General features: G+C 38.2%; 1 protein-coding gene and 1 pseudogene across 1 annotated transcript; both read left to right on the top strand.

The window, feature by feature from the left end:
* Positions 1-985: 985 nt before the first annotated feature.
* RPN10 (regulatory particle non-ATPase 10) lies at positions 986-17,556 on the top strand. The gene is made up of 11 exons (XM_077363736.1): positions 986-1,142; positions 1,259-1,372; positions 1,656-1,761; positions 7,527-7,641; positions 7,730-7,939; positions 8,373-8,682; positions 12,193-12,328; positions 14,536-14,639; positions 14,728-14,796; positions 16,915-17,001; positions 17,280-17,556. Exons 1-10 carry the CDS (start codon positions 1,131-1,133, stop codon positions 16,957-16,959), a joined length of 1,221 nt encoding a protein of 406 aa, XP_077219851.1. The 5' UTR covers positions 986-1,130; the 3' UTR covers positions 16,960-17,001; positions 17,280-17,556.
* Positions 17,557-22,293: 4,737 nt separating this feature from the next.
* On the top strand, positions 22,294-23,582 carry LOC143854030 (E3 ubiquitin-protein ligase CIP8 pseudogene; annotated as a pseudogene).
* Positions 23,583-26,670: the final 3,088 nt, after the last annotated feature.

The raw sequence follows: 26,670 nt of genomic DNA, 5'->3' as shown, positions 1-26,670 counted from the left end.
TTTCTTTGAAAAAAATTCAATCAAAAAGGAATTCCAGTTTTGGGAAATGATATATACGCCCCTTTCATTACTTGGGACACCCAGCTACAGCGTATCTATGACTGGAAAGGGGCTGCTGTGGGTGTCTCATTCACAGTCCATTTCAAATTGGACCATCCATGGTTAAAATTCTTAGAAGAGGGCGAGCCAGTGGTCGAACATTAGCAGCAACTTCGAGTGTGAGCCCAAACGGCTGCACAAAAATAGGAATACTTAAAAAAAATGCACATGGCTTATTTTTACTAAAACAAGCTTGAAATAATAATCAAAGTTATAAAAAATAGATGGTATTTTCGTAGAGGGAGAAGATTTTTTCACCCCACTGTAGGATTATGCGCCCCCTGTTTGACGTGAATGTGGCCAAAATGTTACGCTGTTTGACGCCAAAATCACATTACAAGGGGGGCGGGTCAAACAGGCCGGGTAAAAAATGACCCGGAAATTTATTGGTCCCTAATTGGTTGACCCAGACCCCACCTGGACAGGGCAGGTGGACCCGCAGGTCACACGTTTTTTAATGAATTTTTGTTGTTTTTTTTAAGATTTTTTTCTACTTCGCGCAAATCCTTTACATGTGATGATAGCCATTTATGTTGACTTTTTGGCAGATTTGTCTTATTCATTCATGTGTTGGTCATGCAAAGGATGGGCTGAAGTAGCTTTCTTTGTAAAAAGGTGGGTGAAGTAGCTTTCTGAAAAAACTACGAGAAAAAATGTATGAAAATCTAAAAACTACGGGAAAAATGGTTATTTCACTTCTCTACTACGGGCACCCGAGGATCTTGGGTGGATCCGCGGTCATTTTCAAACCTGGTTACAAATGAGTGACCCGGACTGGGAAAATACGGGCGGGTCCGGGTCACTTCTTATAGGTCTAGTAAAATGTCTAACTTGTTTAAGGACGGATTTGGTGTCGCCCAATAGTATCCCCCCTACTTTAGTTATTTCCTAGAACAGTAAGGGTCTTTTCGTAACTCAATCTCCTTTCTCCAAAATAAATCAAACTCATTCTCCTCTCTCCCTAAATTTCTTCCGTGCTTTTCCAATTCCCTTTCTTCTCGATTCTTCGTCTGCACTCCAACGCTCCCACCATGGTTCTCGAGGTCTGCAATCAAACCCTTTCTCTTCTATTTCATTCACCTGATTTTTAGCCGATTCAATCTCTCTCACTCTTTCAATTTTTACTAAAAACAATCTCTTTTATTGTTTTTTTCATCAGGCTACCATGATCTGTATCGATAATTCAGAATGGATGAGGAACGGAGATTACTCCCCCACGCGATTACAAGCCCAAGCCGACGCCGTCAATCTCATATGCGGAGCTAAAACACAGGCAATCAATCAATCAATCTTCAATTTTTAGGTTTTTTCAATCGTGTTTCTTTTAGGTTTTAGGGTTTCTTTTTTGTACATTGTGTTTTAGGGTTTAGGGTTTTTTGGGTGCAATTTAGGGTTTCCAATTTAGGGCTTGCTTCTGAATCTTGGAGTTAGGGTTTTTCGATCGAGTTGCTTTTGTTGGGATTCTTTTTGTCCGTTGTCTTTTAGGTTTTAGGGTTTGGATGCAGTTTAGGGTTTTCTTCTGATGCAAAATTGGGAATATGTTGGATTTTGTACAGTCTAATCCGGAGAATACAGTCGGCGTGCTAACGATGGCAGGGAAAGGCGTTCGTGTTTTAGTCACTCCCACGAGCGATCTCGGCAAGATCCTTGCGTGTATGCACGGTGAGTTTTTTTTTCGTTCTATCATTATTATTACTCTTTTTTGTTGTTTGATTTTCATGTGTTGGAGCTTATCTCATTTGATGCTCGGTTACTGCTAACTTTAGTTGCGTTGATTTTAATTTCTTGTACTGTACAGTTTTTTCTGAGAACATTACAATGTAAGGGAATAGTTCTGGAGATTCTATTTAGGTATTTGGTTCTATGGGATCTTCTATTTTGAAATATTAGATTTTTATGATATACACGTATTTTTTCTTCATCATCTTGCATTCTACTTTTTTTATTTGGTGTCAAGAGGGCAGATCGAAAATAGATTTGACTATATACCTGCCTAGTTGCTTCTCCTTGTGCAAGTTGGATAGGAGAAACCGAAAAATGATAGCAGTTAACGGGCATACACTTGCGTGAACAACATATTCATTGTGTGAATTGGGCCAATTTTGTTAGTCATAAAGTGGTGGGACCCCACAATGTTAAGGCCTAGAAGTGTTAAGATATACAGCTGACTGATTTCTGCAAGTGTCATTGGCGAACTTCAAATTTCTCTACAACTGGATCAGTTATGTTTATCTGAATAGGCTTTGCTTCATTTTGGCATCTGGACACTCAATGGTTGTTCTTAAACAGAACTACAGAAGTAGGAATTGGATGATCTAAACTACGGGATAGATATTGTCTTTTACATCTTGCAACCTCCAAATGGACCTGAAGGCTTGGATGATGTCCCTCTTTGAAGCTATGTTTTTTTTTTTTAATGGTTAAAATTTCATTAAAAAGGAGGACCGAGAAGGTCAGAATACAATAGCAAAGGAAGAATAAGAGAGAAACAAAGGAATAATACAACGAGACAAGAAAGAAATAAGCAAACCGCGATGTCAGGGAGGAAGAAAGTCAAATTGCTTAAGATCTTTTAAGAGAACCCCTTCCCTAGTCAACCTATCTGTCCACCCCCACCCTATTAGCTGACCCCCTGATGTGACAGAAGGAGATTGAGGAGTTACCCAACACTTCCTTTATCTCCTCAAAAAAGTATGTAAATCTCCAGGGGAAAGCATGACATCCACTCAACCATCGGATGACATTCAAAGAGTCACCCTCAATCAATCTTTTATCCAACTCTTCACCACCCAAAAGTTTTATTCCTTGATGGACTGCTCGAACCTCGGCCTCATTTGGGTCCGCCACTCCAATTGGACCTGCAAAGGCCCACCTCACAGAGCCTCAATCATCTCTAAGAACACCCTCAATGCCATCCTGACCCGGGTTGCTAACACTGGAACCGTCAAAGTTTAGCTTTAAGAACCCAGGCGTGGAGGCTCCACTCTTGCACTACTGAAGATCTTTGTTCCGAACTAAAACATACCACCCTCCAACCGTACCACAGATTGAATGCCGAGACAAATCTAAACAAAGGGATAGATTTAGCCCAAGAGATAGAGAGGGCAATAGCCTCGATGAGAAATTGAGAATACCATGGAAATTCCGAACCGCTGTAGGATACCGCTCCAAATCTCTCTAGCAACATGACAATGAATGAATAAATGGTTTACCGACTCATCCGCTCGAATGCACAGAACACAATGATAAACGAGCAACGTCTTTCTCTCCCTTAGGAAATCCACTGTTTGAATCCGTGGGTGAAGGGCGGTCCAACCAAAGATTCGTACCCTTGGGGGAGCTTGGAAAGTCCAAACCTTTGCAAGACCGGAGGCAATAGGGCACGTCACAGCCACACAAGGTGGTTGTAAAAAGATTTGACGGAAAATTCCCCAGAATTCAAACTTTAGGAGACGAGGTTGCTGGATGTAGAAGTAGAGAGTCTGAGTTTCCCATCCAGGAGGAGGATAGAAGTGGAGTGCTTGAGCTTTCTAACCAGGAGGATGGAAGATCGATTCCAGTGGGGTTGGAAGTTGAAGATAGACACAGAGTCGAGTCCTCGCCCCTCGCCCCTCCCCCGGATCCCTTGGACAAAAGTATTTTCTCTGTGGTCCATTCCAGAGGCCAAGAGAGGTGTATGGGGTAAGATCAAGTGTAATTGGTTAGGGAATTTTCTAGAGATGAAAGCTTGGTTGAAGATTAGTGCAGCAATAGAAGAACGTCTGGAATTGTATCAACTGAGAGACAGGGAAGTTCTGGTTGTACCCCCATAACTGTAAATCTGGAGGTGGTGAAAAGAAGTTGGATTGGTTCTCCTCTCTCCCCCTTCGATGAAATGCAGCTATGGTTCCCTAAATTTTCTGACTCGACACCTGCAACATGGTGGGAAATTCGTGGAGTCCCTCCACATGCTTGGTGTGAGAGGAACTTCAGAATGGTGAGGAGTAGGATTGAAAAAGTCTTAGCCACGGACAATTCTTGTAGAGCTGGTAATGGCTACGACTCATGCTTTATTCTTCTTCAAATCTCATAATCGGCTCCCGAAGAAGTTAACATTCCCGTGCTTGTGGATGAAATATGCTATTGGATCCTCGCTAAGAACATCTCTTTGAACCTATGTTATTTCTAGAAAATGGCAAGTTTTTTGGTGCAAACCTAAAGGTTCGCAGATGACTCAGGAGAACTTATAGGAGCTATATCGGCCAATCTTGTTGTGATTTGGTCTCGTCTTTCCACCATATAATTATTTATCTAGATTTTATTTTTATGGATGACTTTATATGTTGGCATATTAGTATTTTTGAGCCTAGATGTGGGGATGTCCTCACCATGTAGTGCCCACGTCACTCACACACCACCTCACCACTACGCATTTTCATTGACCATGATTTCCATTTTGACCTGTAGCCTTCTTGTAGGGTGTCAAATCTTATCCATTTGTCTTATTTTGGTGTCATTAGAAAGGTTTTTCAATTACCTATCTAACGAACCCAAGATCACACAATTCAGATGTGATTTGAGGAAGTTATGTGCCATTTACGGGCGTAGTATATGTTTATGACGGGATTTTTATTTTAAAGTTGTTTTATTTTAAGTGTGGTGGTATTTAGGTGTGGTGTTATAACTTAAGTCCCTTAAATTATAACATATACTTTATGGACTTAAATTATAACATATACTTTATGGAGGAGGGCCCACTTTTCACTTAAAGTTCATTAAAAAGGAACTAAGGGGATAAAATATCAAGTTTTAGAGAGATTATGAGCAACTCTTGCGCCCCTAGGATGCCCAGGTTAGGGTTCCTTTCTTCTCCTTCCCCTTCTTTCTTCTTTCTCTCTTCTTCTCCTTCTTTCGTTCTCCTTCCCCCCTCTCTCCATTTCTCCCTATCTATTTTACCTTCTTCCTTTCGGATTCCCTCTATTTTTTTTTCTCCTCATCTTTATGTTTCTTTCTGTAAATCAGTCCCTTTGACTAGTTGTTCCATCTTATCCTACCATCTCCTTTTCTATTCCTTCTTCTCACATATTTTCTCTTCCCTAATCCTTATTCGGCTCAAGGTTTTAACTTTCAATTTGGGTTTCAGCCCCCCAATGGAAATTGAAATATTTCAGTTTCGGTGGAAATTTCGGCCGAAATCTTGTAAATTTCATGGGAAATTTTTGGTTTCTCTAGAATTTCATTGGAGATTGGAAATTTATGAAATTTTGGTGGAAATTTCGGAAATTTCCGTGGCAATCTTGTAAAAATGAAATTTTGTGATTTCAGCAAAAACGATTCTATGCAAATTTTGTTTTGGTCTTGGTGGAAATCTGAAATTTCGGCCGAAATTTAAAACCTTGATTCTGTTGTCCTCTTTATTTCATCTTGTTGTCCCTTCAATTCTAGGATTGGATGATAATTTTTTAATGGATGTTCATCGCAGCAGCTCACCCTCTCTTCGTTTCCTAGCCCATCCTTGCTCCTTTGCTGTCCTAACATCATGCTTTGCTGTTCGGGGCTAGCACAAGCATATTTCCACCACATCTCCCCTCCTTGGCTCGATTTGTTGGTGACAAGGTTTTAAGTGCCGATTTCAGTGTCGGTTTCGGACACCACTGGAAATTTCGGCCGAAATCATGTAAAAGTTTGACAAAATTTCAGTTTTCTTAAAATTTCCATCGGCAAGTACAAAATTTCCGAAATTTTGTAAATAAGGGTGTCGAACTCGGATTTCGGCGAAATTTTGGGGAAATCATGTAAAAAACCGATTCAATGTAATTTTGGTTTGGGGAAATCATGTAAAAAACCGATTCAATGTAATTTTGGTTTCAGTCCAAACCGAAACCGAAATATTTCGGCCGAAATTTAAAACTATGGTTGGTGATGGTTGGTACCAAGGTTGCTAGGGCGGGAATCGAAAGCGGGAATCCAAGGCTCCGGAGATGGTAGGAAGTGGGAATCGTGGGTTTGCCCGAGAGTCGACGGAGATTCGCCAGGGAATCGTCGGAGATTCGCTGGGGAGTTGGGATTCGTTGGGGATTCGCAGGGAATCGCCTGGGAATCGGGGTTCCCAAAATTGGGAATCGGGGTTCTGACGAATCCGAACCCCAATTCCCAATTTTCGGGGATTCGAATCGAATCCCGATTCCCAATTTTCGGGGATTCGAATCGAATCCCGAATCGGATTCGCGTTCCGGGTAATCGTGATACCCCGCCTAGAGGAACGAATCCTGCTTCCTTTTTTTTTAGAAGGTAACTATTTCATTTCATCTGTAAAAATTTACAAATTGACACACGGGACAAGCTGTCCCTGTGACTGTACAAAAAAAAGCAAGACTATAATCTTATGTAATCCCCGTGATATCGTTAAAAGATATTTCCGTGTCTGATCGGATTGCACCCGCCTTTGCTGAGACGTCCGCCATTGAATTTGTTGTTCGTCTCCTATGCGTTAATGATGGGCGGATATCTCGAACAAGGTCTCTAATCTCTTCCACAGTGCTTGCTAGTCTCCATGGCCCAGCACGTCTGCCCCCAGCCCACGCAATAACATTTGACCTTGTTCCTTGGTTGGTACTTCCTTAGGCTGATCAGGCAGGGGCTTCTCCACCATACATCTTGGGCCTCCTACGATTGGGATCTGAGGGCAGGCGAGGCACATTCTTACTGGTGAGATCTTACCATTGTTATTTCCAGTCCTACTTGTCCTTGTTTGCCTCACCACTACTCTCCTAGCCACACCTCCCTTGCACCTATTTTATTTATGGGATCGCTTGAGCCTTATATGTGGTTAGTTGGGCCCTAGTTTTGTTATTTGTTTTTTTTTCCAGATTGTATTTAGGCTTGTTACTTCTTGCTGCCATAGTTATATTTATTGTTCATGTTTGGGCATATTCTTAGTCCTTTGGTGAAATCTTCACAACGGCTAAGCTAAGGCAAACCTCCTAACACATTGCCTGAATATCTGAACACTCGTATGGAAATGGGACTGGTCTTGCTAGATAAATAATGAGTTCACTGCGTTCTTTTGTATCCCCTTTGGCTCGGCCGCTCATGACCATTTGGGTTACGAGTGTGTGCTTCTGTTTTTTAAGTATTACTAAAAATATTGCCAAGTCAACGATTGACTCAGGGTGTTTTAGAATTGGCGATTGAGGATTTAGGTTTTTGTGCCCCCTGGCCGCTCCTGACCATCTGGGTTGCGACTTGCGAACTTCCTCCTTTTAGAAACCTTTCCATGTGTTGATGAGAGCCTTTCTTTGCTGCTGTTTTCTATTTTTCCTAATAATATTGATGTCATTAAAGAAATAGTTAAGAATTACTATCTACATCTTCTAGTTCTATCTCCTTTTTACAATCCTTTCCACATGTTGATTAAATGCTGAAGTTCTATTTCTTTCTTTATGCAGGTTTAGAAATAGGTGGTGAGATGAACATGACTGCTGGAATCCAGGTAGCTCAATTAGCTCTTAAGCATCGCCAAAACAAAAAACAGCAGCAAAGGATTATAGTTTTTGCTGGAAGGTGGATAGTGCTTCCTTATGATTCCCCTTTTGTGTTCGTAGTACTTTTTTAAACTTTCAGTTTTCTAATTACCTTTTCCATGTATCAGTCCCATCAAATATGACAAGAAGGTACTGGAGACAATTGGAAGGAAGCTAAAAAAGAATAGTGTAGCTCTAGATATTGTTGATTTTGGTGAGGAAGATGATGCGAAGCCCGAAAAGCTGGAGTCCCTTCTTTCTGCCGTAAATAATAATGACAGCAGTCACATTGTTCATGTTCCTTCTGGCCCCAATGCTCTTTCTGATGTGCTAATCAGGTAAGCCTTGGAATATTTATTTTTTTATAGATCACTTTTCATAATTGTCTAGTATACTGTCACAAATATCTCTGATATTTTCAAAATATAGCGTTTTTATCGCAACATTTTGATAAAACGACAAATCCTGAAATAATCCCGAGATTTTAAAAATATAGCGATATTTTCATTTTTATCACAAAATATCGCGATAATATCATGATATTATCCTGATATTTTTATTTTATATTTTTTTATTAAATGTTATATATTTATAAAATTTTAAATAATTTTATTTTATAGTTTTTTTCCCGATATAAACCTGAAAAAAAAATAAAAAATAATGTATCCCGAGATTTTCCCTTTCCGAGAAATTCCTGAAAACGATATTTGTGACATAGATTATCTAGTATATAATCTGTTGCCAGATTTTTAAAATTGCAAGTTATTGCAGCACACCCATATTTACCGGAGATGGGGAAGGAGGAAGTGGTTTTGCGGCAGCTGCGGCAGCGGCAGCGGCAGGCGGTGTGTCTGGCTTTGATTTTGGGGTAGACCCTAACTTGGATCCTGAGCTGGCTCTTGCTCTTCGAGTTTCAATGGAAGAGGAGAGGGCAAGGCAAGAGGCTGCTGCTAAGAAGGCTGCAGAGGATGCTGCTAAACAAGAAAAAGGAGGGGAGCAGGCATCAAGTTCTCATGATGCAACTATGGCTGAACCTGTTAGTGCAGTTCCCATGGTTGACAACAAAAGAAATGAACTAACGGTGGGTCCCATACTTTAGCTTTCTTTTTTCCTGAATGCATTCTTATACATGAATTCTGTTTGTTCATTATATGGTTTAGAAGCTTAATACATGAATTTTGTTTGTTCATTATATGGTTTAGAAGCTTTTGATGCTGACGTGTGTACTGTTTGAAAGTCTGAACTTGGCCACAATTTGCAATTTGAAATCCTCTGTTTGAAAATATCTAATTAATTAATTATATATATATATATATATATATATATATATATAAAGCTGGATGTGGTACACTGAGGGTGTGCCACGTGGCACCTCCTCTGCAAACCGTTTTATTCCAACGTTTCAAATTCTATATATATAAAGCTGGATGTGGTACGCTGAGGGCACACCCCCTCTGCATACCGCATTCAGCGTGTTTTTTTTACTTCAGCCTTTTTTTTAATGCATCTATTCACAAGGCATTTCTAACCGTTTTATTCCCTCTCTCTCTCTCTCTCTCCAATCAATCCCTATGAAGGATCACAACCCTTCAATCCATAATTTCAGCCATTTTTTTAAAGCATCTATTCACAAAGCTTTTCTAACCGTTTTATTCTCTCTCTCAGTCTCTCTCCAATCAAACCCTATGAAGGATCACAACCCTTCCATCCATAATTTCCAAATACCCACCCATACGTTATGTCTTTTCATAAATGCCTCCTGAACTCCACCTATTTAAATATAGTTCCTTGCCTCTACCCTTCATCCATCCCATTTCTGCAATTTTCCCTATATCTTATGCTCAAAATCCACCATTATATCAGACACCAGGTACTCTTTTTTATTGTGCTATGCCTTATTCCTTAAAGAAAAGGCATTTTTTGCAATTAATTTATATATTGGTTTATGCTTCTACGACTTTATAAAAATTGATTTATAATTTTTCGCGCCCATTAATTCCTAATTTGTTTGTACATTTAGCTTTTCTTTCTTTTTTATAGGGTTATCAACATTTATCCTCATGGATCTTTTTTAAAATGCATCTTTATTTAAAACAGTTTTAAAGCATTTTTTTTCTCGGCCTGTGCATCGCACGGGTCTGCAACTAGTATGTAAGTAAAGCTGAATGTCGCACAACGTGGTCGTGCCACGTGGCACCCCCTTGTATACACGCAACTTCTGCGTATAGATCCTTTTAAGAGAAAAAAAATATACACGCAACTTCTGTGTATAGAATTTAATTTCCTAAGTTATTGCAATCCTTATCATATACCTCTTCTCTCTAAAAACTCCTCTTTCCTCAACCGATCACTTCCTAAAGATTAGGCAAAGACCCATATAATCTCCCTAAAACCGTCTCTCTCTAATTTTAACAAATTTAGAGGGGGAAGATCCCACCAAATCTTTTTTCTTTGTTAAGGTTTCTAATCTTCCGCTCATTCTTCTTTTTCTCTTTTTTTCCCCTTAGCTCTTATCTCCCTAGGTTTCCTTTGCCTATCCTCAACCATTTCTCGAAGCAAGTTCCGAAGACTCTTTTTTTTGGAACGATTTATGAATCTATAAAAATTTACACTTTTTACACAGCCTGTATTTGAATTATACGAAAAAAAACTTCTTTTGAATTGGAAATTATTTCGATCCCCTGTTAATACATTTCCTTCTTTGTTTTTTGCTTCTTCTTTCCCTCTAAGCCCTACTAAGAAACGCTAAAACCTAAATTCCTTATATCCGACTCAACCCTCTAGAGATCATAGAAAACCCCTACTTAGAATTCACCTCGGTGAGTTTCTCCCTGGGGAACATTTCTGGGGCAGAGGTTTTTTTAGAGTTATCTGATTTTAATTGTCAATCTATTTGTTTGTTGACTCAGCAATGTGATGTATTTGTTTGTTATCTGATTTCTCTGTATTTTATTCTTCTTATTTTTAATTTGATGCTCCTTGCTTTGATGTTTTTTTTTGGCTTTATTCACTGTAATTCTTTTCTTTTATGCTATCAACTCTATCAGGATGAGAGGGACTATAAGGGATTACACCATATAAAATCTCCAGGATGATTTGATTCTTATAATTGGTTGGTTTTAGTTTATGAAAATTTTGTGCTTTCTGTTCCAACATAAATGTATAATAAGTTTATGGTTATTGTGAAAATTTTGTGCAATTGTAATACAACATGATGTTGATCATAAGTGGGATCGTTATAATGATATCTACAAAAAGTTTCTCATTTTGATTGTTTACGGGCCCTGATCAAACAGATGAAATATCTGTTTATGGTGGTATCCGTGACATTTGTGGTCGAACAAATATTCTTTGATGTATAAAAACTCTCCAAATTATTCCAGGATTTTCTTGGAATCTAAACAAGATTGGTTCAGTGGCTTTATTTTCTAGGTCTGCATGTCATAGAAGCTTTAATCACACGTGGGTTGGTTCAGTGTAGGGGTGGTTATTCGGTTATAACTGAACCGAAATAACTGAAATTTGGTAACCGAAGTAATTTTGGTTACCAAATTTCGGCAACCGAAACCGGACCGAAAAAAATTCGGTTATTCGATTATAAGCGAATAACCGAATTGTAGAGAAAAAGAGGGAAAAAAGAAAAAAGCAAAATCCTGGTTTGGATCGGAGGGCTAGGATCATCCGATCGAAATGATTTTTTGAACACAACCTATATCAATCAAATGGACGGTTTTGATGATCCTATGGAGTGCACGTATAGCACTTTTTTTTGGAAAAAAATGGTTTTTATCATAATTTCGGTTAATCGAATTATTTTTTTTAGATAACCGAATTTCCAAAAAATCTAACCGAAACCGAATCGAAATGGAAAAAAACCGAACCGAACAGACCAAATCGGTTCGGTTCGGTTATTCGGTTATAACCGAATAATTCTCATCCCTAGTTCAGTGGCTTAATTTTCTTTATGAATGCTTATTTGTTTGTTTGTTTTTTCCGTTCCCGTGCAACGCACGGGTTTGCAACTAGTATAATAAAAAAAGCTAAACATTCGGTCATGAGGGAAGGTACCGACATGTGATGACAGTGATGTGGAAGCTCTTAAAAAGAATGGACTATCTGTTACAACAGTGTGATTATTGAAATTCTCTCATTTTAATGTCAGTTGTACATCTTCAACAATCAAAATCTAGTCTACATGAGTATATATTTGTAGAGTTATGGTTAATTTACATTTTTAATCTCAACACTACAACACTGATATTACTTTGCTGTTGGTCTAATCAAAATCTATGCTCTAATACCATGTAAAGTAATTGGAAAGAAAGAATGAGAGAAGATGGTGATGAAGAATAAAGAATGGAGGATTTTGATCCTTGGAATTTTATGTAATGATTTCGTCTTGGATATTAATGCCTTCTGTATGGTAAATGCCTCAATTTCTTCTTTTTTTAAAATAAAATAGATGTCCCATTGAGATTGTCCTTAGTCCTGACATACATTTTTTTTCAGTGCTTTTGCATGTCATTGACTTTCTAACATCACACCCGAGACAGACTTGATTCTAATCAAAATGTATTTGAAATGTTGACAGGATGATGAGACTGCCTTGCTGGAGCAGGCCCTTGCAATGTCAATGGATGACCCAAGGTCCAGTCAATCTGGTGGCGTGTCAGTGGGAGACACAGATATGTCAGAGGCGACCACGGAGGACCAAGAATTAGCTTTTGGTGAGTTTATATGTTCGTCAGATACAGTTTTACTCATCTATTGAGTGGTCCATATGATTATATCCTTTCATGCAGTTTGTGCTCCACTTGATAACCTGATTGCAATGTTATGTTGGCCTACATGTATTATTTATTTATTTAGTGGGATTACACTGGTAATTATTTGTTTCAAAATATGCCTTTTTTTTGCACGTCAGTACTGATCATGTGGTTTTGCTAACAATTGCAATTTTAGTCAGTCTCTGTTAGTTATGGCTGGACGACAGCTAGAAGGATCATGCGGGCCAGAAAAGAGTGTTGTTTTAACTTAGACTATGCTAATGATGTCAGCAGACTCAGCACACCGTCATTATGATTGCATGATGATGTGAACAGGTGGTCAAGAGTCAAGATCACGTTCTTCGGAGATCAAATTGGCGATGAGTGATTTTTTATGGTTATTCAGGTTTTAATATCCCAGTAATTATTTTTTATAAAGGAAATTTACATGGGTTTTGAAAAGTTCCTGTTTGCTCAAAATCATGAATTTAGCTTTGGAACCTAAGAGTTTTCTTAATTCGAAAGTTACTAAATGGAGGGTATTTATTATGTCCCGTTGGAGTCTCAGATAATGGGTAGCTTGTGCAAAATTTTAAATTTCCACCAAAACGAACATGAAACAACCGAATTTTTTCTGTTTCTGTCCCCACCAAATACATACCGAAACTGAAACGCATAGCAAAACCAAAATCGCAAGTATATTAGTGATTTACTAAAACAGTATCTATTACATAATTATATTTGTACGAATTGGACATGAAATGTAGTGTATGTATTATACATAACTATTATATCAATTGCATGTGAAATGTGGTATGTACTGAATTACCAAACATGCACGACAAGGTATTCACTTGGTGTTCGATGTTAATAAACCATTATAGGAGGGTTTTTTTTTTGCTTATATGATGGTTTTTTTTGTACTTATTCTAGCACTACCCGGACTTTCATCTTAGATGCCTACCATTTGTTTCCATACATTTATGTAATCACGCATCTGTAATGTTACATGATTTTCACTAACATTTCCATCCGAAACCGACATGCTTTCATTTCCGCTAGGATCGAAATGCATACTGAAACTGAAACAAACTCGAAACCTTGGTCTAGGCGACATGTTTTATGAAAGAAAGAAGTTGGTTTGGAAAATTTTCTAGGGCAAAAAGGGGGCAGAATTGGGAGTAGAAATGATAGAACCTTCACTAATTTTAGAAGGAGTTTTACATGGGTTTTGAAAAGTTTCTCGTCTCTCAAAATTAGGAATAAATGGGCGGAACTTAGTTAATTCGGAATGTTGCCAAGGGAATTTATTATGTGCCACTTTGATGTAAAGGTTGACAATATATGGTATTTTGGATAAACTAATGCTGTGCTAAGAACTTGCTTCCCAGATCACTCCGAGTGAAGATCCACTGGATGAGAATGTTCTTGCTTGAAGCCCTTAGGGCGCATATTGAAGTCGAGATGATCTTCAATACTAAGGAAGTGCATGGGATGTTTCTCAAATAGGACAGTAAGTAATGAGATAAGGTTTTTCTAGTTTATGAGGAATTTCTAGACTTTGGATGAGTAGGTGGACTTGGCAGAAAAATTTGATAATCCACTTTACAATCCGTATATGGTAAGTGGATAAGCTGAAAACTTTGATGGTTATATGTTGATGAAAAGGGAGACGATGGAAGTGGGGGAAGAATAATCTGGAGAGGAAGATATTGTATAGATGAATTCTTGAGTGTTGAATGTGAATTAAAACTTGGAGGGCTGGATGACAAGCAACTACCATGGCACCTAACGTAGGCTTTCTATGCTGTTAGGTCGTACAAGGGGGGTATATGATGCTTTCCTTTTCAATGTGATATCAATGAAAGCTTAATGCATAATCACCCCCCCCCCCCCCTGAAGACTTATATCTATTACTTATTGCCACATATTAGGCATGCTTTTCAGAAGCAAGAGAATGTTGTTTGGAGGTGTTACACTAGTTGCCATAGGTTCATTTGCAATTTTTAACTTCCTGTGTGTGGGTGTTGTGCACCTATGACTTAGCTAGTTATTCTGTTGATGAAAATCGCCACCCATTTTGTTGGCCAGATAATAGTTGCTGTTGATTGCCACTTTCTTGTTTTTTTCAAATACTGATTTTGTTGCCCTTCTGTTGCTGTATGCAGCCCTTCAGTTGTCTGTGCAGGATACTGCAAAAGATGTGTCCTCCCAGTCTGAGATGAACAAGGTGTTGGGAGACCAATCCTTCCTGTCATCCATTCTTGCTTCGGTATAATCTGCACTCACCAACTTTAGTGAGTGGTCGTCGGTTCTTGCCTCTGTTTCTTGTCTAAATGATAACAGTATAATCCTTGCAGCTCCCTGGAGTTGACCCTAATGACCCATCGGTGAAGGATTTGCTCGCGTCTTTGCAAGGCCAGTCAGAGGTGAGTTGATGGGATACTTAACACTTGGAGCTTAACCGTAGACTAAATATATGCTATTTATTGTAGGTTTCATATTCATTGTTTTTATTAATCCACTTGGTTTTTGTGATGGAACCATGCCATGCATTTGCTTATTTTGCTATGATTATTGTAATCTCACCACTATCATTGTTTATTTACTTGACCTTATATGCCCATGCTTATTAGCCCGCAATTAGCTACTATCATTCTCCTGCTTCTACCATCTTTTCATGATATCACAATCGGCTGCCACAATCCCAAACGAACAGGACCTTAGTTCCCAGAGAATAATCTCTTGGTGTAATAGTGAAACCTTACTGGATATTTTGCTATGATCATTGTTTTTATTAATCTCACCACTATCATACTCCATTTGATGGATAACCTGTCCTTTACCTGATATGCCCATGCTTATTAGCCCAAGCCCGCATCCATCCACTTCAGATAGTAAGCTCCTTTTGGATTAAGATTAACTATTGCCAGGGATATACTTGAAAAGTTGAATTCAGAATATGATATGTAGCTCCTAGATGAATAACCACTCCTTTTATGGGCCTTGCATTATCGTTGTTTGCAGTAATCATTTCTATTATTTTGTATTGTGGTAGTAGCCCTACTATCATATCCTCTTATATTATTGGGAGATCTATAATTCTTTGTTTTCCATTTTAGTATATATATATATATGAGGAAACTGTTGGTGCGCTTAAGCTCACCAAACTTATGGTGAGCTTAAGCGCCCAATCACATGGGGGCCCACTTTGTTAGGATGATCCAAAGCATTCATTTGAAAGTCCCTTTCATAGATGGGGGGTGTACCAAAAATCAGCTCCATAGGATCATCCTAACCCCTCCATTTGTGGAGGACAAAAATGGACAGACACAAATCTGCCCCATTTTTGTCCTCCACAAATGGAGGGGTTAGGATGATCCTATGGAGCTGATTTTTGGTACACCCCCTATCTATGATAAGGCCTTGCAAATGAATGGTTTGGATCACCTGCCAAAATGTGGGACCCATGTGATTGGGGAGCTTAAGCGCACCATAAGTTTGGTGCGCTTAAGCTCACCAACAGTTTCCTCTCTCTCTCTCTCTCTCTCTCTCTCTCTCTCTATATATATATATATATATATATATATATATATATATATATATATATATAAGTGAAATTTTATTAAAGCAAAGAAAAATGCTAGCCAAAGCCAGTGCTTGCAAGATACAACAGAAGAGAGAAGAATGCAATAGAGAAGAATGCAGAAGTACAAATTGGTTATGTTGTGCCAAACGCTCAAACCCGAACAATATACTAATTAGCCAACATCGGATGGTGTATTTTCTTCCTTGTGAATATGGGAGAAGGTATACACAGTGCCATCCTAAAATGTCCATAATCTCCCTTCCACAACAGCATAGTGGCACCGATATGAGAAAACAACATGACGGGAAAACTGTTATCGAAAGGAAGAGAGTGAAATCCAAAGGAGATGGGGCACATGGCTGGTTTGGAGGGATCTGTTTGGAAGACGAAGATTGGGTTTTGGTTATTTCGTAGGGCTTTGGGGAAATTTTCATGGGATTAGCTTTGTTTGGAAGAGATGGATCATAGGTGCTAATGTGCACCTGTTTTAAGTTGGGAGTTAAAATGCAACAACTTACGTGAGGAGAGGTGGGCTCTTTTATGTTTCAAAATAGAGGCTAAGTGAGTTGCTAACTTGCACCTCACTTAGTGATGCTTTAATTTAGCAACCGGAATGCAAAAACATCTGATTTTAGGGGAAGAGAAAAGAGAAAATCCTAATTTTTGTGGATGTGATTGGAGTAGCGATGGCAAAGGCCAACTGCATATGATCGCAGCTTTCTGTGATGTAGACGAGGTGCTTTCTTTGAATCTTAGTTCTATTTAAAGGTGCTTTGAAGCCTAGTTTTATTTGCTTAGTGTTAAATGATCAGGGTTCCACCTATCTTGATTCTGCACCTAACTATAATAGTATTATTATCTGTGTGTCTACCACATGTACTGTGACACTTAAGGAGTTGGTGATTTGCTACTAATTGTATTAATCATTCTGTGGTTGCCTTATTTCTTTTTACTACAGCAAAAGAAAGATGAAGATGAATCACCAGAAGAGGATGGCAAGTGATGATATTAACTAGGCTGCCCGTGGTTGCTCCTGTTTCTTCTGGTGAGTTGACACTAGAAGCTCAAGTGAATTGTTTCATAAGGCTCCGTTTCTTTCGACGTAAAAATGGACATAAAATTTATTTTATTTTCATTTTTAAAATTTTATGTCCATTTTTACCACATAAAACAAATTTTACTTCCATTTTTAAGTCAAAAGCCTAAAGAAAAATTATTTGTGAACTTATAAATTGGCCATTTCATAACTGGTTTTCCCTGGTCATTTGTGACCATTTCATCAATCTCCTAAATTTCGTTTCTTGGGTGTCTTTTGCTGGTCAGGTCTGAACTGTGTTCTTTTGAAGGCTGATGTCTTTGAAGACTGTAAAACAAACATCCTTATCATCACGGAGAAGCCAAGGACTGAATATAGTAGTTCATTGTTTCTATTGACTTCAAAAAGACCCTTCTTGTTGATCTAATCCTCTTCTTTCTGGATGTTGGTGTTCAATTGGTAGCCATTGTGGGTTGGATTGAAGCTTGGATAAAATCATTTAAGTTTGGGCATAATCAACACCCTCTATGTTAATGTTCAATTTATAATACTTGTTTTATGTAACCATGGGCAACTTCCTGGTATGGTAGATACTACTTTACCAGTGTCACATAATCTTTGATGTGTGTTTTCTGTAACTCTAGCCATTTGTTCTTGTACTTTTTTTCACCATCTCTCTATCTTTGAAAGTTTCCCGTTTCCTAGGAAAAAGCTTCTCATAAGATAAAGAGATGGTTGGAAAGAGATCAAAACAAATGGATGGCATTCCATTTCAGGAAAAAAATCGGATGGCATTACCAACTCTTCAACAAATGTAGATGATTAGTATTTCTTAATCTAAGCCCTATAAGCATGCCTTCCAAAGCCTTTAAACTTGGTTTTGAGGGCATGTCATCCCCCACTTCTTAGCTAGAGATCTCCTGTTATTATACATTTTATAATAAGTTTTTAGTTGGTTGAAAAAAAAAAAAAAACTTTAAGAAAAATACACATTTTTAAGGGGTGTATGGCGTACGCCGCATATTTGAAGCCTTCTAAATGCCTTCTGCCATTTCCGGGTTCGACCCGGGCTGCCCGTAATTCCCGGGTCCGGGTCAATGTTTTGTGACCCGTGGGTCAACCCGGCCCGTCAAAACTGGGCGGGTCCACCGACGGGCCCCGGTGGACCTGCGGGTGCCGTAGAAGTGAAACAAAAATGTAGTTTTTATGTAATTGTCATATTTCTATACCTCTTCTTTGTAGTTTTTATGTAATTGTCGTTTTGGTACTTTTTTTGTAATTTTCCTACTTTATAGCACTTTTTCCATAATTTTCCTCTAAAACTTTAGTACATGATTATTATTGCTAACATTTTCGGTACTTATTATTGCTAGCCACCTTTCCATAAAAGTATTTCCTTGCAGTTTTCACCACGTCTAATCCTTTATATTTAGTAATATAAAGCGAGAATCTTAACAATGGGTTCCCTTCTTTTACTGGAATTCCCTTTCTATCCTGTAAGTGTTCAATTAACTTTACCAATACATCCGATTTCGGGAGGGCATTTCTGTCATGTTCGATGTTAAATGCCCCTCCAGAAACGTCCAAACAAACACCGCTAGCTATTACTGATCATATAATAATAATACAATACGCCAGCTGTCTCCTTTTATGTCTCTTTGCCCATAATTGTCATAATTTTTGAATTTTCTTTATACTTTTTCCTGTAACTGTCATATTTTATTACACTCTTTTGGTATTTGTTTTCGTAATTTTGCTACTTTGCTTCCATTTTCCCGTAATTTTTCATTTAAAACTTAATACTGCATGATTATTATTTATTGCTCTTATGTATTGCTAGCCACCTTTGTGTGTGGATTGAATCTGATTCCCTGTTAGCGGTCAATGTCATTAATGGCCAATCAGAGAGCCCCTGGAAAAAGTTGCAGACTCTCTACAACATTCAATCCCTGCTATTCACTATAGAGAACTGGGAAGTTTCTCATGTTTGGAGAGAAGCCAACCGTGGTGCTGATTTCCTTTCCAAGATAGATTGCCCGGTTAAGGGGGAAAACATTCCTGTGCATCTTCTTCCTAAACCCCTCCTCGACATTGCTGTGGAAGATTCCCTGGGAGTCCTTTACCCTCGAAAATAATGTTGTGGCTCTCCTGTTTCATTGTGTGCTTGCTGCCTAGCTTGTTATCCTCTTCTGAGGTAGTCAGACTCATAGACCACAGTGTTAGCTATTATTTTGCTGCTCTTTTGATTTATTGGATTTTGTATTGCTGGGAGCTTGTTCCCTTCTTGCTGGCCTTTGAGCCTCCTTAACTCTTGTACTTTTCTGTTTTTTTTTAATGCATCTGGTCGGGGTCTTGCCTAACCCCAATTACTCACCAAAAAAAAAAATCGTACTTCTGGCTACAAGCAGACAAGTAGACCGAGCTAAGGTGGCTAGCAAATCTCTATCAAAAAAAAAAATTTCTTCAAAAAAACGTCAAAATTCCGGTTGACCCCCGGGTGTGCGGGCCGGGTGCAGGTCCAAGCCCAATGACCCATAAATTCCCCTCGTGATTTTGACCCGGCCCGTTTGACCCGTTTCCCCATGATTTACAGGAAAATGATGTGATTATGAGAGTTTTTATATAGTGTAAGTCCTGATAGTGAGTATTTTTTTGGAAAATGTTATCAGCACTACTATATTTTGATGTGGGCATTCCTCACTTTATTAAAAGTACGGTATGGACCGCACCATAGGATGATCCAAATTGTCCATTAGATGGACCACAGCCTAAATAGGTTGTGCCCCAAAAATCACTTCCATAGGTTGATCCTAACCCTCCGATCTGAATGTTAGAGGGTTGATCCGAACCCACTATAGATCGGAGGGTTAGGATCAAACTATGAAAATAATTTTTGGGCCACAACCTATTTAGGCTGTGTTGGATCATCCTATGGTGCGGACAATACCGTACTTTTAATAAAGTGAGGAGTGCCCTCATCAAAATACAGTAGTGCGGATAACATTTCCCAATTTTTTTTAAAAAAAGTATTGTATGGCTTACATCATAGGATGATCCAAACCGTCCATTTCATGGGCCACAACGTAAGTAGGTTGTGTGACAAAATTCATTTCCATAGGATAATTACAACCCTCCAACCAATAAATGTTTCCTAAATATGCCGTTCCTCTATAGACTGCAGGGCTAGGATCATGGCATGGAAATGTGTTTTTTGGGAACACCCTATATACGAAGTGGCCCATCAATTGGACAGTTTGGATCATCCTATGGTGTAAGTTATACAGTACATTTTTTTTTAATAGGGAATGTAAGAAATATGTTTTTGGTTTGCAAGCTTTGTCACAAAATTCTTGTTAGAATATATATGGTGTAAGTCCATGTAGTGAAGTATTTTTTAATAAGCCAAGGGTCCCCACAAAACCCCAACATACCTATCAGAAAATTAAAAATTGTACTGAATATTTTACGACCTACACCATAGGATGATCCAAACCGTCCATTTCCGGTGATTTTGACCCGGCCCGTTTGACCCATTTCCCCATGATTTAGAGGGAAATGATGTGATTATGAGAGTTTTTATATAGAGTATTTTTTTTGAAAAAGTACTGTATGGCTTACATCGTAGGATGATCCAAACCGTCCATTTCATGGGCCACAATGTAAGTAGGTTGTCTGCCAAAATTCATTTCCATAGGATAATTACAACCCTCCAACCAATAAATGTTTCCTAAATATGTCGTTCCTCTATAGACTGCAGGGCTAGGATCATCGCATGGAAATGTGTTTTTTGGGAACACCCTATTTACGATGTGGCCCATCAATTGGACGGTTTGGATCAACCTATGGTGTAAGTTATACAGTACTGTTTTTTTTTTAATAGGGAGTGTAAGAAATATGTTTTTGGTTTGCAAGCATTGTCACAAAATTCTTGTTAGAATATATATGGTGTAAGCCTATGTAGTGAAGTATTTTTTAATAAACCGGTAGGGGTCCCTGCAAAACCCCAACTTACCTATCAAAAAATATAAAATTGTACTGAATATTTTACGGCCTACACCATAGGATGATCCAAACCGTTCATTTAATGGGCCACAATATAAATTGATTGTTCCCAAAAAATAATTTACAGATGATAATCCTTTGTTCACGCATTGCATGTGCGTTTTTACTAGTAAGAAAAATCTCTCAACACATCAGTTGCAAAGGATGGGCGAGAAGTAGCCTTTGGAGAAGGTGGCTAGTAAATACCTATAAAAACTAAAAAAAACATATAAAGCAAATATTTACTAAAAACATGGGTGACCCGTCGGTCGACCCAGCCCGGGTGCGGGTCCAAGCTTAGTGACCCGTAAAATTTTCCGCGTCATTTTGACCCGGACCCATACGGGCTGGGTTTGCCAGGTCTAGTCCCTAGCAATTTCCTTTTTAATTAAATAGTGGGGCCACATTATTGAATGATCCAAACCATTCATTTTTTTGGGCCACATCCTTGTAATGCAAAATTAACACTGACAAATAAACTAGAGGGTGGCCCTGGGAACAAAAGGGGGTGAATAAATCACTACGCTTTATTTATTAGAGGTGTATCTTTGTAGAAGGCATTTACCATCTTTGTATCATGGTATAATATATTTCTATCTTTCTATTAGGGCGATGATAAATTCGCGAGGGGTGCGAATTATCCTACATAGGGTGCCAATTTATCATCGCCCTTCAATTAATGACAAATAGATATCTTTGTTTGTACACGTGGGATCATCATGATGTCTGTTCGGGACAATCTTAAAGCATGCGTGTTTTCCTATCATTTCCATATTTTACAGCTAACAAAATCCACAAAAAATGGAAATTGCTAAAAATAAAGTGCTGTCATGCTCCTTCCTAAAAAACACTTATGGGACCCACTTATGTCAAGCTTACTTGGTACAATCCGTTGATCAGATGATCTTGATCCATCAAATCACATTTAGAGATCCTTCAAGGTAATCTAAACCGTTTATTTGGAATGTCCGTCCAAAATGGTCTTAATCAACGGACATGCCCAAAAATTGAATTTGACTTGCTAGGGACTTTCGCAGAAAGGCATTTCGTGGCTGGCTATTGTACGAAAGATCAGCCAAATCAGCTGAATAATAATAAGACAAGATCTGCTGAAAAGTGACCCTATGTGTCTCATCTCTAGTGCAACATCTATCCGCGAAATCTCTTTCCGCTTAAGTCCCTAGCAAACCCTGACAAATCCTTTTCATATTTTTCGTGCATATATAAAAATGAGAAATTATATAAAAACACGACCAAAGACTCTCTCTCTCTCTCTCTCTCTCTCTCTCTGGCACGGGGTAGGGTTTTCCGGCCATTAAAAAACACGCTCCGATCATGGCCGAAAACCCACCTCCGATACAAACTCTCGAATCCGATCCGATCCGATACTGGTGCTACCACTGCGACAAACGAGTCTCGGTCCAAACCCTTCCCGATCTCCCCGATCTAATCTGCCTAGAATGCCAAAACGGCTTCGTAGAATCCATCTCAAGCCGATCTCCCTCTCCTCCTCCTCCTCTTCACCAAAACTCCTCCTTCAACCACCAGTTCCTTCAAATCCTCCGCCTCATCTCAAACACCGCACGTGACGAACAAGATCATCAAGATCCGATCTTAGATCCATCTGGATCCGATGATTTCCTCCGTATAGAATTCGAAGACTGGGAAAACAACAACGAAGACGAAGAACAAGAACAAGAAGAAAATGAAGAAGGAGAAGGTTTATTCGAAGGATACGAAGAAGATCAATCCAGATCTGAGATTAATGAAGGAGAAGAAGATGAGAGAGAGAGGAATCTGACACGTCAACGTGATCTGCTTCGTTTATTACGGATCCGATGGTCTGAGATTCTCCAGGGTTTAGAAGACAACACGATTGAATTACGCGTCGAGATTCCGAACGGAAACCTAGAGGATTTTGTTGGAAATCCTGAGGATTATGTTGATGCGGAGGGATATGAGGTTTTGTTGCAGGATTTTTTGGAGAATGAGGGAGGAATGAGGAGAGGAGCACCTCCTGCGGCTAGATCTGTGGTGTTAGGGTTACCGACGGTTGAGATTAATCAGATCTTGGAAGGAGAGGGTTTGATCTGTGCTGTTTGTAAGGAATTAGTATCTGATGGGGGATTACTGAAGAAGCTTCCTTGTGAACATATATATCATGAGGATTGTATAATTCCGTGGTTGGATTCGAGGAATTCTTGTCCGATTTGCCGATTTGAGTTGGATACTGATGATGCTGATTATGAAGAACAGAAGAAGAAGAGGCTTGGTTCTTATTCAGGTGAAGGTAATTCTATCATCTGACTGAAAAAATTAGGGTTTTTTCTTCTTTGGTTTGTAAGATGATTGTGTATGCAGGGTCTGTGTTTTCTTAGTTTTTTTTTTATCAATGAAGTAAAAAAATTGTTGATGATCAAAATAATTCGCCTTTTTTTTTTTCTTCTTCTGCTTTTCTGATTGTAAATATTTTCTTCTTCTGTTAATTCAATAATGTTGTTGTAGAAAAATATTCCGTTGGCATTGAAAAAATTTGTTTAAGAACAAAATATCTGGCCTTATTTTTTCTTCCTCTCTTCTTTTTCTTTTGTGATTGTTGCAGGAGCACTATAATTAAAATCACTAAATGCCCCTATCAAAGAAGGTGTCCAAAATGCCTTATCTCATGTAAACTGACCAAAATACTCTTGGCATGAAAAATGACCAAAATACCCTTCTCAAAAATGACAAAAATAACTCCATCTCATAGAAAAATAATAAGTGCCACAACACAACACAACTAAGCCTTTGTCCCAAACTAGTTGGGGTCGGCTAATGAATCCTTTAGAAAATTTTCATGGAGAAGGTGAAAGGATCTACCCGGCCCAAATTAACTAAATCTAATCATGAAACTAGTTGGGTTCGTCTACATGGATCATTTTCTTCCATTCCATCATATCCAAGGTCATGTTCTCTTATATGTTCCTAGCCCTCAAGTCTTTCCTCACTGTTTCTACCCAAGTTGTTTTCGGTGTGCCCCTACCTCTTTTTACTCCATCAACTTGCACGAGTCACTTCTTCTCACTGGAGCATCCAAAGGTCTACGTTGGATATGCCCAAACCATCTTAAGCGCTGCTCTCTCATCTTCTCCTCAATTGATGCCACCCCCGCCTTTTTCCGGATGTCTTCATTTTTAATTCGATCTACCTTTGTGTGGCCGCACATCCATCTAAGCATTCGCATCTCTGCTACACTCATCTTATGCACATGCTGCTTCTTGGCAGCCCAACATTCTGAGCCGTACAACATGGCTGGCCTCACAACTGTCTTATAAAACTTTTCCTTCAACTTGGTAGGTATTTTATAGTCCGCATAGAGCTCCTGAAGCATACTTCCACTTCAACCAACCTACTTTTATTCTGTGGTTAACATCCTCTTCAATCTCTCCTTCTTTATGTAAGATTGAACCAAGATACCGAAAGATATCCCTCTTAGGTACCTCCTGTTCAGTTATATTTACTACATCCTCGCCCCGCCACCTTACATTACTAAAGTTGCACTTCATATACTCTGTCTTAGTACTGCTCAGTCTAAAACCTTTGGATCCTAAAAAAGTTGCACTCCATATACTATGTCTTAGTCCTGCTCAGTCTAAAACATTTAGATTCCAAAGTAGTTCTCCGTAACTCTAACTTAGCATTAACTCCTGTTTTGGTTTCGTCAATTAATACTATGTCATCTACAAATAACAGAAAACTATTAAGTGCCATCTCATAAAAAAATGATCAAAATACCCCTAATCCTTGGGAGGTATGGGTGAAAAAGATGAGGGTATTTTGGTTATTTTCCAAAATATAGGGGTATTTTGGCAATGTTATCAGTTTTGTGAGATGAGTATTTTGATCATTTTCAGGGAAAAGGTATTTGGCTATTTTTAACGAGGTAGGGGGGTATTTTAGTCATTTTCTATTGGATAAGGATACTATGGTAGGTTTTTTTTTTTTTTTGAGATAGTATTTTTCTCATTTCTCATAATAAGTGTTCTACGATTTTTTTATTTTTTTTTTCGAGTTTTTTAAAACTCATTTTTTTTATGTTTTCTCAAACTTACCTGTCAATTCACACTTTGTGTAAGCGTATTTTGGTCATTTTGTGTGAGATAAGAATGGTTTAGTTACTTTCTAATAGTTTGAGATATTTTGGTCATTTTCTATGAAATAGGAGTATTTTGGTCATCTTTGATGAGGTGGGTATTTTGGTATTTTTTATGAGGAGAAATTATATGATGCCCGACGGTCAAGTCACATGAAGGTCGTACTTCAAAAGTACCGCCCTTGATATTTGATCCAACAGCAGCATCTTAAAAAGTGGGGTATTTTGTTCATTTCTCGGAAGTTACAACTTTTTCTTTTTTTCTTTTTAGGTTTTTTTTAAATTTTAGTTTATAGTTTTCAATTTTTTATGTCCCTGGTAAGTGAAATTCCATCTTTCATCTAGAATTTTCGAGGTTAAAGTCAAAAGTTGGAATTTTTGTGAGGGTTATTCTCAACTAGTCTCTGTCCCCAAAATGTTATCCTGCAATCAAGCAGCCCAGTTAGACAAATTGATTTTCGCACTCTTTTTTTATTAATATTTGCACCCTCTATTCCTAAGTGGGCTCTTTCCTGGAGAAAATATTGATTATGATAGCAGAGGCATTATAATTTTTTTTCCTGTATTTTACAGTTGGTATTTTTCTTGTTTATCTTTTCTTTTTTATTGCAAACATAAAAAAAAAAAAATTCATTAATAATCAAAATAATTGCCCTTATTTTTTCTTCTGGTGTTCTCCTTATTTTGTGATTTCAAATATTTTTCTTTTAAGTCAATGAATGATGGTGCAGAAAAATAATACATTTGGTTTTTTTATATTGGCACCCTCCATCCCTAGTGGACTTGTTCTTGGAGAAAGTTTTGATTATGATAAGATGGGCATTATAATTTTTTCTTCCCACTATTAAATGAGGGTCCAGCTAGTGAGAATTGCTGAAAGTCAGGGATTAGTGTATTGGATTTGGTCTTCTTCCACCAAATTATATATATTTTTAATTTATCAATGGATGATTGGAAAAGCTAATGCAGGTAAGTCAACAAAGAGAGAGAGAGAGAGAGAGAGAGAGAGAGAGGGGTAGATTAAGGGTAAAAGATGATTTGTAGGGTCTCTCAAAAGCCTTGCATAAAATCTTTATAAATCTGGTTCTAATGATACAGATGAAATTTTGGGAAGACTCGGCTTGTTCTTCAGTCAAAGTTAAGTAATATTAAAAAGAATGACCAAGAAAAAAAAAAGAACTCATGGCATATTGCCGGTCAAAGAGAACGTTCGGTTTTGGTTGCATTAGAGGCAGTTAGAACCATAGTTAGCAAAACGTGATTCGCCTAAAAAAGGAGACGGCAAAAATTCGAGTTTAATACGGTATTGGTTCAAAAAAACGGAAACACAAGAAACTGAGTTTAGAATTTTATCATTTACAAAATATGATGGGGGTAAAATTAGAAATTTGGCCCAAAAAAATGTGTTTAAAATATTTAAAACGCATTTTAAACTTGTTTAAAACGTTTGCCTAAAAAAAATGGAGTTTTATTCGTTGTGAAAGTTTTAAACGGCACAACAATAA

The sequence above is a fragment of the Tasmannia lanceolata genome, unplaced genomic scaffold (genome assembly GCF_043159265.1).
Source record: "Tasmannia lanceolata isolate RefF3 unplaced genomic scaffold, GAP_Taslan_0.1 ptg000020l, whole genome shotgun sequence".
NCBI lineage: Eukaryota > Viridiplantae > Streptophyta > Magnoliopsida > Canellales > Winteraceae > Tasmannia > Tasmannia lanceolata.
The sequence above is the reverse complement of the archived record's forward strand: the minus strand, read 5'-3'. Positions and strand labels throughout refer to the sequence as shown.